Here is a 12737-nt window from a genome sequence, read left to right as displayed (position 1 = left end):
TGGATTACTGCCCAGGTACGCACCTACTTTCACTCTGGTAATTATCTAAGCATATTTTGATTCTCACGTGTGCATGATTTATTCTGGGTACTCATTGATTTACTCGTCCATTGCCATGATTGCTTCATTCTATTAGTAGAGACCCGACTTTAGGGGCTTAGAGGGGTGCTACGGTCTCTACCGTACCTTCCCGATAAGTAACCTGACCCCCGAACCCGATCCGGTTTTTCGTAGATCACCTTTTCCAAATAAGGAGTCACACTTAGGGTTTTTCTTTCTTATTTTGTTTACCCTTTTAAAAATAAAACAAAAATAAGTGGCGACTCCAAGTCATTTTCAAATAATCAATAAAAAATCAATTTTTCGAAATAAAATCAAGCTCGCCATCGAGTGGGAAACGCATGAGCCGAAATGCGGGGTCCACAAAATGGCGACTCCACTGGGGATATTTTAGAGGGTCAAGCTTGAACTTAAAGTGAAGCAAATGTGGCGTTTGATGAGTCGATCAATGGGTACTCATCTCTTGATTGCACATTGAGAGTTCCCGAGTTTTCACTTGGGACATTGACATGTTGATCATGTCGGTTGATTATTTTGATTGGGGATTCTGATATAGCCAATTTCTTCATGCTTCATTGATATATTTGTTTGAGATATTTGACATGTTGATCATGATGATTGATTCGTCTTGATAGAGAATTTTGAGATAGGTATTTTCCCTATGCTTCATTGCCATGTTCGTTTGAGATATTGACATGCTGATTGTATTAATTGCCTATCTTTTCGCTTAGCATAGTGATTCTGATATTTGCCATGATTGTTTTGATCGCCTTGCATATATGGATTCATTGTTATACATCGTTTGATTTGACATGTCGATTGTCTAGATTATATATTCTTTTGATCGTCTTTAAGCATGATATTTATATCACTTTTTCATCCGATTGTCATAGCTTGTATGTGTGCATGAGTGATATATCTTGTACTCTGCCTGATTGCATGTCGTATGACTGCCCTTCTTCTGCTTGATTGCATCCTGCTTGTCTATGTGGGCCGCACTCCTATCCCCTTACCTCCAAATCTCTTGGTCTCGGTCATTTCCTTCATTTCGGTTCTCACTTTTGCAAGTGTGAGACCTTCTCTGTGCTTGTTCTTTAACCGAGCAAGAGATTAGGAGTAGGGTCTAGCGACGGGCTATGCCGATGTTTGGGAGCGTTCTGGAGGAGACCGACATATCGATGCTAATTGGAGTCCGATCATTGAAGACCTGCATAGCCCCGAGCTAGGTTTCATGGATAGTTGTGTGACCAGTGTGTTTTCTATCTTGTTTTAGCTTCTTAGGGTTTTCGGATGCACCCACACCATTCACTGTGCACTTTAGTTGACTATTGAGTGTTGAGAGTTTGAGAGGTTTCACCATAGGAAACCCCCTGGGATGTCGAGGTAGTGCATGTGTGGAGGTGATGACCACCTTGCATGGAAGCTCCCCGTCTCTTCGGAGGCGTGGAGAGGGTTGCGTACTGTCGGAGGGTACGATCGCTTCTGCTAGGGATCTTTAAAATCCACCCATATCCATTTAGAGCCACATTCACCTTGTAGGTTGAGCCATAGATCTTTCGATTAGGACTCCCTCCCTACACGTGGGTGCATCTGAGGGCCTTCAGAGCCTCTTTAGTTACAGTTTGGATCCACTTTTCCCTTTTTTAGTCTCCAGTTGAGTGTGCTCGGAGATCGGTATGAGTTTGAGTATCGGTTGGATCACCTTTCGTCTTGTTGCTTTAGTTTGTGTTTTCACTCAATGAGTTTAGCATGTTTTCTCCCTAGGGTTTTCGTTCTCATTTCTTGGCTCGACACACCTCTTCACTTTGTTGTCACTCACTCGATACTTTGGGATATGTTCATTGATCATCTTTTTACACTGTACACCTATCACGGGCTCAGTACCTTATTCTTTGTTTGATTCTTGGTTCGATTTTTGACTCGATGCTCATATTTTCATTATAGAAAGGTGAAAGACACGTTTTTATATTCACACATTTTTCGAGAGATTCGCCTTGATCACCTTATCATTTTCTCTCTTATGGAGCTCGAGTCGAAGGTTGAATCAAGGATATTTTGGTCTAGATTGAGTATCGATCTCGTGATAGTGTTGTTCTTCACACCCCATTCACTTTCTTCACACCTCGATCATTTTCTGGATCATCGATAGAAATTCTTTAGTCACATTTGTAGTTATCTCACACTAGACACTCATGTGACCCTAAAGATTCTATCGTATATCGAAATTTTGATTGTCACTATACGATTGTGTATCACACCCTGTCATGTATTGGGTTGTGTTATATCATGCGTTGGTCACTGTTCGCTGCGTCCCGTGTCGTTGCATGAGTCGTGTTTGAGTCGTTTTGTTTGGGTTCTTTTGTAGGGGTCTATTTGTAGTCCCAGTCTTGGTTCAGTGCCCTGGGTTGAGTGGGATAGAGGTTGATTCGTATCTCTGAGCTGATATAGACGAATTCACAGTCAATTTTGATTGGTTAGCTTATCGCTTCTGTGGTTTCGATTCAGGGGGCATTGACCAGTTTGAGTTAGAGGATGGATACTCAGCAGAGTAGGCATGTAGTGCTCGAGGACACGCCATCTGATTTAGTGACTCCACCTGTTCTACCTGTTCAGATGCCGGCTACACAGACTTTGCATGGTCAGACTACTGTCATTCCACCTACTGTCACACCAATTACCATTATTGAGGATCCTCGTTCTCGTATGGACAGACTCGAGCAGAGGATTAGACAGATGAGAGATCTTGATGAGATGATTTCATGGGATGACCCCGACGATGTGCCAGTGGCCACTTTGCCAGTCGGTTTCAGGATGCCTGATATAGAGAGATATACGGGAGTTGGATGTCCTCGTATTCATCTCAGACTTTATAGCACAGTTATGAAAGCTCTTGGTCTAGATGAGGCACAGTTGCTCACTTTGTTCCCATTGTCATTGAGCGGCATGACACAAAGATGGTACGCTTCATTAGAGACATCTCGTCGGAGAACTTGGGAGGACTTAGCACAGGCGTTTCTGAGACAGTATTCCTTCAGTGGTGATACGAGTGTTACGCGCAAAGAGCTTGAGTTTCTTCGACAGGGATCAGATGAGTCTGTTTCTTCTTTTCTCTCCCGCTGGAGGGAGAAGGCCGCAGAGATGATTGACCGACCTACCGAGAGAGATCAGATAAGCATGTTTTTGAGGAGTTTGCATCCTAGGTTTGCTCGACATTTGACAGGAGTCCCACTCTAGGATTTCAGATCATTGGTTCAGGCTTTATTCGATGTAGATGATGGCATCTCTAGAGGATTATGGTCAGATATTATTCCTCCTCCAGATACTGAGGGGAAGAGAGTTGGTGGATCATCTGAGAGCTATGGAGACGTATGTTCTGCGGATTTTCATCATCGACGACCTGGTTATCATCCCTATGCGAGATCATTGCAGATACCCAGGAGTGATTTCCCGCCTTTACAGCATCATCATCCTCATTCAGTTCAGCAGTACCCTTCTGTGCATCCTCATACTATCACAGTGCGACCTTCATTTCAGTTTCAGCGTCCACAGACTAGTATCCCATGACATGAGCAGTCTCGTCCCCATCGGCGACATCAGAGGACTTATTCTGATTTGGGGATGCCTTTGGATAGAGCTTTTGAGCGACTTAGAGCTACTGGTTTTTTAGTACCATTGGCCCCTAGGCCACCCCCTAGTACCTTACCTCCGCGTTTTCGTGCTCACGAGTTCTGTGCGTTTCACCAGATGGTAGGCCATCGTACTGATTATTGTGCTTCTCTACGTCATGCCATACAGGATCTTATTGACAGTGGTGCGGTTAGCTTTCCTGTATCGACCACAGATACTGATCTTGGTCCAGATATGACTGCTGATTCCTTTCCAGCCTAGTCCACACGTGCAGTTCCTCCTCTTTCGGGCTTATACCATCATGTTTGAGACACCCAGGGCACTGATATTCACCAGACTCTATGATATGGCAGACCTTGTTGGTGTACTTTTGGGATTACATTATTAGTTGGTCGTTTTAAGTTTTTGTTCTCTTTTCTTTTTATTTGAGTCTTGTTTTATAGTTAGTGATTCGTGTTTGTACCTTGTGTTTCGAGAGTAGACCTTAATGTCTTATTTTGCATGATGTACTCTCATTTAGCTTAGTGGTATTGTTGTTTTCTTGGGTATGCGTTTCTATCTTCTTTTTATTATTATCATTGTTTCTTATCATGCATTTTATGTGTTGTTATTTTGGGTAGCATCGTGTGTTGCTTTGTTTTGTCTCTTGTATGTTTTTGTTTTAGAGTCTTGGGCGGTTTTAGTGTCGTGATTGGTCCCCGAGCAGAGATTGATGGTATGATGATTATGATACAGAGCACCTTGAGACTAGACTTCTTCAGCTGAGGTTCACCATGTCGGACGAGATCACACCCATTACTCTTACTGCTCTTTCTGAGATGATGGTGGATTTGACGCGGAGGGTTGAGAGGATTGAGTTTATTTTGTCAGAGCATCCATCGTCATCGAGAGGAGTTCCAGGAGTAGCAATGCCTTCATTGCCACATTTGACTCCATCGATGTTTGCTGCTTTGGGTGCCTCACGTCCACGGCCTCGCCCATATTCAGTATTCCAGCAGCATTCCTCATCCATTTCATTGGCTACGCCGACACGACCTTCATCCCGGCTTCAGGGCCCTCCAGCTATTACAGTCCCTCAGGAGCGACTTCACCCTCATCGAAGATGTCAGAGACGCTTTTCAGATTTGAGCACACCCCTGAGCAGAGTTTTTGAGACGTTCCAGGCCATGGGATTCTTGGCTCCTCTGGCTCCCAGGGCACTTCCAGATCCTGTGCCTTCGCAGTTTCGGCTTGACTTGTATTGTGCGTACCATTAGTCAGCAGGACATCACACTGATCGTTGCACTGCTCTACGACATGCCATACAGGACATTATTGATTCTGGGACATTTGGGCATCCTCAGTCCGATATGTTTCCTATTCCTACCTCAGCTTAGGCCATGCATGTAGACTCTCCTCCACCAGCAGTCCCTGATCTTATTGATTTGGGCGATTGACTCATGATTGGCTTGCCTTGGTACAGTGGCGCTCAGATTTTGTTCCTTTTGTGGCCAGTGATGTGATGACAGGACCAGTCACTGCTTTTGTTTTTACTTGATTAGTCTTGTTTTGCTTTTGACTTTTAGAGACTATAACTCAATTCTTGAGTATTGTCTTTGTTATCTTTCTTTTTGCATGATGTACTCATCGGATTATCTCATTGGATGCATTTTCTTTTATGGACATGTGTTTGTGTTTTGTGATATTATGATTTGTACTTTTGACTTGAGGCATCTTTTCACTTGCACGTTGTGGTATTGAGGCTTGACCATGGAGGATATTGAGCCTATTAGCCTAGGATCAGGGATTTGACCTAGGAAGTTCGAGACTATGACACATCTTCCTATGATCAGAGCAGTACCTCGCTCACTTCCCACACTTTGCTTTTGTTTTGACCTACATCCATCCATTATGAGCTTTGCACAACATCACCTTTGAGACCATTATATGACATTTTCATCCTCAGTTTTTCTAGTTTTTCACATCCCCTCTCTTATTCGACCAGGTAGAGTATGAGGAGTTTGAGCCCAGGGTTGTTCCTGCGTGGCGAGGGATAGCTTATGATCTTTGGATGGTTTACGATATGTGGATTGGTCGATTGCTTGATGAGACTGTCACTTATTTCGCAGTGAGTATAGAGATTGATCTTGTATGATGAGAGTTGGCTCATGATGGGTAGTCGTGCCTGATGGGATCACCGTTTACTTTGCTTTGAGAGGATCATCTTTGAGATTATTATGGAGTATTTGGAGTACGGTTGGTGCATGATTCTATAGGGTTGACGTGGTCATATCCGATAAACATCGATCTCTAGTATTGATCATCTGAGGGCTTGAGAGCATGATGTTTGAGACCATGGTCGTAGGATGGGTGGCCTTCATTTCGGTTAGCTCGTACCTTATTACCTTTATTGACATCATAGTCCGTTGCTAGCCCATTGAGCCTCGCATGCGCATTATAGCCTTCCTTTCTTATTGCCTTGCTCACATTTTCACACCGGGATAGGGGCCCTTCAGTGAATGCATGCATTGTTTAGGAGTTTCATGAGCCTTGGACCTAGGGGCACGTTTTTCTCATCATCTTTTCCTATCACTGCACCTCTGCATTTTCATCTCATCTTGTTAGTTGTGTTCCTCGTCTCTTCTTCCTTATCCTATCTACTATTTTGTTTGTCTCATATTCTCTCTACCCTGAGTAGTGAGCCTCCTCAGTTCATCACATGGAGGATGGTCACATCATTTCCACCATCTATCTCGCGGACACTGGTTTAGAGATCCTTAGTTTGAGAAGGTCATCTTGTCAGATAGAGTTTATTTGTTACTTTAGCACTTGGGAGTGTGTCCATTTGTTATTGATATCATCTTTGGGGTTCATTTGTTCATGTTCAGGGTACGCGTGTTTGTATATATGTAAAAAAAAAAAAAAAAAAAAAAAAAAAAAAAAAAAAAATATATATATATATATATATATATATATATATATATATATATATATATATATTATTATTATTATTAGCACGTGTGTATGTGCATAGTGTTCTCGATCATTGAGTATGTATATTGATGTTTGGGGGTCATTTTCATCGAGTATGTTCGTTATTGGGAGTTCGCATGTGAGCTCTCCGAGATCCCATGTTATTTGTATTACTTTGTCATATCTATTTGTGAGAGAGATGAGTGACCTTCTCCTCAGGACTCCGAGTCATTGTCCTTTCCATCATTACGTTCATTATTGATGTGACTTCACTTCATGTTTGATCTGAGTCGATCGCCACCTTTCTTCACATATTCATTATTTCACTATCATTCTTATCGTTGCTTGTGATTCATCTCATTCACCTCACGTCTTATTCTCTTCTTACAGCAACCCATCTCGGGTTTGATACTCATTTCGCATCATCATTCCACATATCGCTATCAGTTCATTTTGCTTCATTTGTCTCCTTATCGACATCGTATTCACGTTAGGCATCCTCAGGTCCATGGCTCATGAGATTCACTATACATGTTGCATTTCATACATGAGGGCATGGGTTTTGATCATTGGGTATTTGGGCCTAGTTTCCCTTCATTTCCATCACCCTATCACCATAGCCTACGTTACGTCCTGAGTCTTAAGACCACCCTGAGGCCATGACATCACACGTTGTGAGCGATACTTGGGATTGATTCGGGAGCATTCTGTTTGTGATGGACCAGGAGTTATGGTATGACCCTACACTGGGGCATAGCCATCTCAGAGAGTTTTTTTCTATCGGATGACCATTATGTCGAGGCATATTCTTCTCAGTCGATGACGGATTTTTGAGCCATGTCCATTCCTCGGGGGATATCAGATGTCCTTTTTCACATTGGAGCATGAGACATGATTGACACATTTCATCTGGTGTACTTTACACAGGAGCATACCCCTTTCGGTCCATGATGGTTTTTAGGCATAGTTGTTCCTTGGAGGCGATTAGATTCATTTCACATTGGAGTACGAGATATGATTGGGCGATTTCTTTGATGTGATCACGAGAGCATAGCCTTCTCATCATTGTTAGCAGATTTTTGAGATGATTAGACCAGGACGGACACTTATGAGAGCATGCAGCGGAGTTTATTCACTTCAGGGTTTGCCCTATACTGGGGCATAACCCTTTCATTGGCGGTTGATCTTAGAGACACCAGTTCACATTGGGACATGCTCTTTCTTTAGAGGAGATCAGATACTCTCTTCACATTGTCATGATGACCTTGAGGAGCAGAGATCCTTTTCGATCAGATGATGTATATTGGTTTTACTCCTCTCATTGATGTTTGATTTGGAGATGTCTACACTGGGGCATAGCCCACTCATCGATGATGATTATGTGAGATGCCAGTTTATGCCAGACACATACTTCCCAGAGTTCATCTTGCACTGAGAGTTTACCCATTCTGAGATGATGCATTCACACTGGGGCATGGCCACCTTGCTGATTTTGACATTGAGACTCCATTTCGTGTTTATGATTGCTGCTTTCGATGGATCATGGAGTCATTGACACCCTGGGCTCAGCCTTCTCAGCGTACCTAGTTTGATTTGGATATTCACTTATCTTTGTTACGTACCCATACACCCTACATTGGACACCGTTATACCTACACCCATCTTATCAGAGCCTTGCACCTTTTGAGCTTACATATTTCATCATCTTACCTGACCTTATCCTCTTCTCTTGATCAGAGGAAGATGCAGACTAGTCTCGGGCTTTCTGGTTGAGTTTTCACATGCCTTTGGGCATTAGGTTCAACATCTTCCGTGATGGTAGGACTTGTTAGATTATTGATATATTTGTGATGATGTACTCATATTGATAGTTTCCATATTGTGTCTTGATTTGTTTACATTTCAGACCTAGAGTTTTGGTCAGCATTTGTTTGATCCATTATTTTGGGTTTTCTTTGTTAGCATAGTTTTGGTGATGTTTGGTCTTGTTCTAGCATTTGTTCATTAAGGCTATGTATATCACTTTCACTGCATCATCATTGAGCATATCCCAGAGTATCTTGTTCGGTGACATTCTGTGTCCCATGTTGACTACTATCTTACACTGGGGCATACCCCCATCCTTGAGTTCATTGATTCTCTTTTGCAGACTTTCTCGCTGCTCATTCCATCTCTTGACCTTTGTGAGTTGTCATACTGGGGCATACCCCCATCCTTGAGTTCATTGACGTTTTGCAGACTTCTTTCATTACTCGATTTATTTCTTGATCTTTGCGAGTCATCATACCGGGGCATACCCCCTTTAATGCTTTTCTACTGGGGCATACCCCCCTCTCTTTGGGGTTTACCGTGTCTCATGTTGATTTCATGGTTGTCAGACCCATTTGTCGATCTTTACGAGTTATCACTTAGGGCATCCCCCTATTGTCATCTTATTTAGGGCATCCTCCTTCTTTCAGTTATATCACCACCATGGATTTTCATCCTTGGGCTTTCAGATTTATCACCACCATGGATCAGTCATCTATGGGCATTTCAAATTTATCACCACCATAGATCAGACATTTATGGGCTTTGATCAGTTTTCACCACCATAGACTTTCGTCTGTGGGCTTTGTTTTAGTTATCACCACCATAGATCAGACATCTATGGGCTTTGATCAGCTATCACCACCATAGATTTTCATCTATGGGCATTTCTGTTATATCACCACCATGGATTTTCATCCTTGGGCTTTCAGATTTATCACCACCATGGATCAGTCATCTATGGGCATTTTAGATTTATCACCACCATAGATCAGACATCTATGGGCTTTGATCAGTTTTCACCACCATAGACTTTCGTCTGTGGGCTTTGTTCTAGTTATCACCACCATAGATCAGACATCTATGGGCTTTGATCAGCTATCACCACCATAGATTTTCATCTATGGGCATTTCTGTTATATCACCACCATGGATTTTCATCCTTGGGCTTTCAGATTTATCACCACCATAGATCAGACATCTATGGGCTTTGATCAGTTTTCACCACCATAGACTTTCGTCTGTGGGCTTTGTTTTAGTTATCACCACCATAGATCAGACATCTATGGACTTTGATCAGCTATCACCACCATAGATTTTCATCTATGGGCATTTCTATTATATCACCACCATGGATTTTCATCCTTGGGCTTTCAGATTTCACCACCATAGATCGGACATCTATGGCCATTTTAGTTGTATCACCACCATAGGTCTTCACCTATAGGCCTTCTAGTTTAGTGTTTAGAGTCAACTTTTTGGTTTGGCTTCCAGAGCTATTATTTTTCTTAGTTTAGTGTTTAGAGTCAGTCTTGTCATTCAGAGTCGCAGCTCCTGACGTTCATATTCGCTGGCATTGCACATCATACCTTCAGGGTTTTGCATTCGTGCTCGGCTTTCCTCACTTCGTTACCCGGTGCTTATGCATATTCATCTCGTACTCCAGGGTGGTTCGACCGTTACTCATCTTTGACATTGATCTCTTGGGTCACATTTGGAGACATCTTAGAGAGAGATTGGGTCCTTAGTGTGGCTTCAGAGGCGCTTTGAGATAGGTTTTCTTTTAGGATTAGAGCCTTTGTGTTCGTCTGCTAGCCTGAATGAGTTTGCGTTTCACTAGTGTACCTATGGGGGTCTCCTTGGTTCTTCGGTAGAGTTCACTTCATTCCACTCACTATTCATACTTTCTTTTCACTCCAGTGTTCATATTCCTTGCACTCGTAAACTCTACCGAAGAGGGGCATATTTGTAGACCCCCCATGAGAGACAGCTGATTGTTTTTTTCATATATATATATTTTTTCTGACCACCCGGGAACGGGGCTGCTTTGGGCGGCCATGGGATGTGATCGGGCTAGCTGGTGATGGCGGCCAGATGGGACAGAAGGCAGAGAGTAGGTGAGGGCTGTGGAAAGAAAAAGCAAAAAAACGAAAGAGAGAGGAGAGGAGGCAGGAGCTGGGGGGCAGAGGAAAAAAGGAGAAGTTACAGAGGAGAGGGGGAGCTTGCTGGTTCCGGGGGATCTTGGGAAGTGAAGCTTGAAGAAGAAGGGAGCGTCCCCAGGTATGCCATTGATGACTCCTTGCTTCTATTCAGCATCTGATTCTTGTCCCATTTTATTTTTATTTTTATTTATTTTTTCTTTCTTTCTTGAGTTATTTTCTGGTTATTTTCCCCTTGATCCAGATATGGATAGCTAGTGGTTGATGTATTGTTGTATGAAGTTTGAGTTATAAGTGTGCTTTGATATTATTGACTCATGCTTTGTTCACAAACCCTCGTTTAACCACTCACATCCGAGATCACCATACCCATCTTTTTTTTTTTTTTCCTTTTTTTGGATCTCCTCATGCCCATCATCTCTCACGCACATCCCCAACTCTGTCATCCCTCACCACACTCACCCATTATCGTTCCCACCACCATTTTCTCTCTCTAGCTCCACCCCCTACGTCAGCTCTCTCTCCAGCCTAGGACGTGGCTCTGGAAGCGGTGTTTTTCTTCTACAGCACTCCGGCGAACCCCATGCACTTCGCACCTTGCGTAATGCTGTCGCCATCCATTTTCACCGCAGCCTCGTCGTCCACCAGCGCCGGGTTCGATTCCTCCACGCGGCTCGCCTGCTATGGGAGCTCCGCGGCAGCAACGTCGAGGATGCTGTCAGCAAAAGAGCTCTTCCTCAATGGCCAGATTCCGGCCGACAAGGCTCTCCACGCTCCCACGAAGGCTGCAGCAGCAAGCTCTCCACCGACGCCAGGCCGCTGCAGTTGGGCATGTCCGAGGTGGCGCGAGAGGTTGGCAGCTTGGACCAACTCTGAGGACCTCCGGCGACGCCTCTCTCACCTCCGCTTTCTCTGTCGTAGTCTTCCTGAGGTGAAGGACAAGAGCACGTGGCTGAAGGGCCCAAAGAGAAGATGAGTATGGGTTTGGATTTTAGTGGGTTGGGCCCAAAAGAGAAGCCCAAGTTTGTGAAGGCTTTAATTGCCTTGGGCTTGCCCATTGACATCTTTGGACTTGGGCTTGGATTGGGGCATTAGGCCCAGATTTATGATGGATGATTAAAGCATAAATTTCTCAATAAATTTTCTCAACCCCAATTTCTAAACCCTACTTACAAAACTTGCATATTTAAATAATTCTCCTAAATTCTGCTTTTTAAATTTAATCCAGATTTCCGAAATTCCGATATTTTATATGTATTTATCTTTATCACCTTATCCATTTATTTATCTATTTAAATTTAAAACTTACATTTTTTTAAATAATTCTCCTAATCCAGATCTTTAAATAACGCTTCAAAATCCCGATTTATAAATTTAAAATTCCAAATTCTGAAATTTTAATTCTCACATCAATTGATTTAATCATCGTTATTTATTCATTTGTTCATTTTTAAAATTCAATCTTAAAATAATCTTTCAAAATTCCGACTTCTAAATTTAAAATTCCAAATTCCGAAATTTTAATTCTCACATTAATTTATTTAATCATCGTTATTTATTCATTTGTTCATTTTAAAATTCAATCTTAAAATAATCTTTCAAAATTCCGACTTCTAAATTTAAAATTCCAAATTCCGAAATTTTAATTCTCACATTAATTTATTTAATCATCGTTATTTATTCATTTGCTCATTTTTAAAAATTCAATCTTTAAAATAATTTTTCAAAATTCTAATTTCTAAATTTAAATTCCGATTTCCGAAGTTTTAAATTCTCACATCAATTTATTCAAATCATCATTATTTTATTTATTTATTTAAAATTCTATCATCAAGCAATTCCTCAAAATCCCGATTTCCAAACTCAATTTCCTAATTTCCGGAATTCTAATTTCCATATTTATTTATTCAATCATTATTCTTGTTATTTATTTATTTATTTAAAATTCTATCATCAAGCAATTCCTCAAAATCCCGATTTCCAAACTCAATCTCCTAATTTCCGGGATCCCAATTTCCATATTCATTTATTCAATCATTATTTTTTGTTATTATTATTATTATTATTATTGTTTATTTATTTATTTAAAATTCTATCATCAAGCAATTCCTCAAAATCCCGTTTTCCGAG

The 12737-nt window shown here is 41.8% G+C and overlaps 1 protein-coding gene across 1 annotated transcript; it reads left to right on the top strand.

The window, feature by feature from the left end:
* The first annotated feature begins 10511 nt into the window (after positions 1–10511).
* Positions 10512–11825, top strand: LOC117907636. Its single transcript, XM_034821253.1, has 2 exons — positions 10512–10728; positions 10852–11825. The coding sequence occupies exon 2, from the start codon at positions 11191–11193 to the stop codon at positions 11581–11583; it is 393 nt and encodes a 130-aa protein (XP_034677144.1). The 5' UTR covers positions 10512–10728; positions 10852–11190; the 3' UTR covers positions 11584–11825.
* The last annotated feature ends 912 nt before the right edge of the window (positions 11826–12737 follow it).

Source organism: Vitis riparia, chromosome 18, assembly GCF_004353265.1.
Source record: "Vitis riparia cultivar Riparia Gloire de Montpellier isolate 1030 chromosome 18, EGFV_Vit.rip_1.0, whole genome shotgun sequence".
Lineage (NCBI taxonomy): Eukaryota > Viridiplantae > Streptophyta > Magnoliopsida > Vitales > Vitaceae > Vitis > Vitis riparia.
This window is presented reverse-complemented; position numbering and strand designations above follow the sequence as displayed.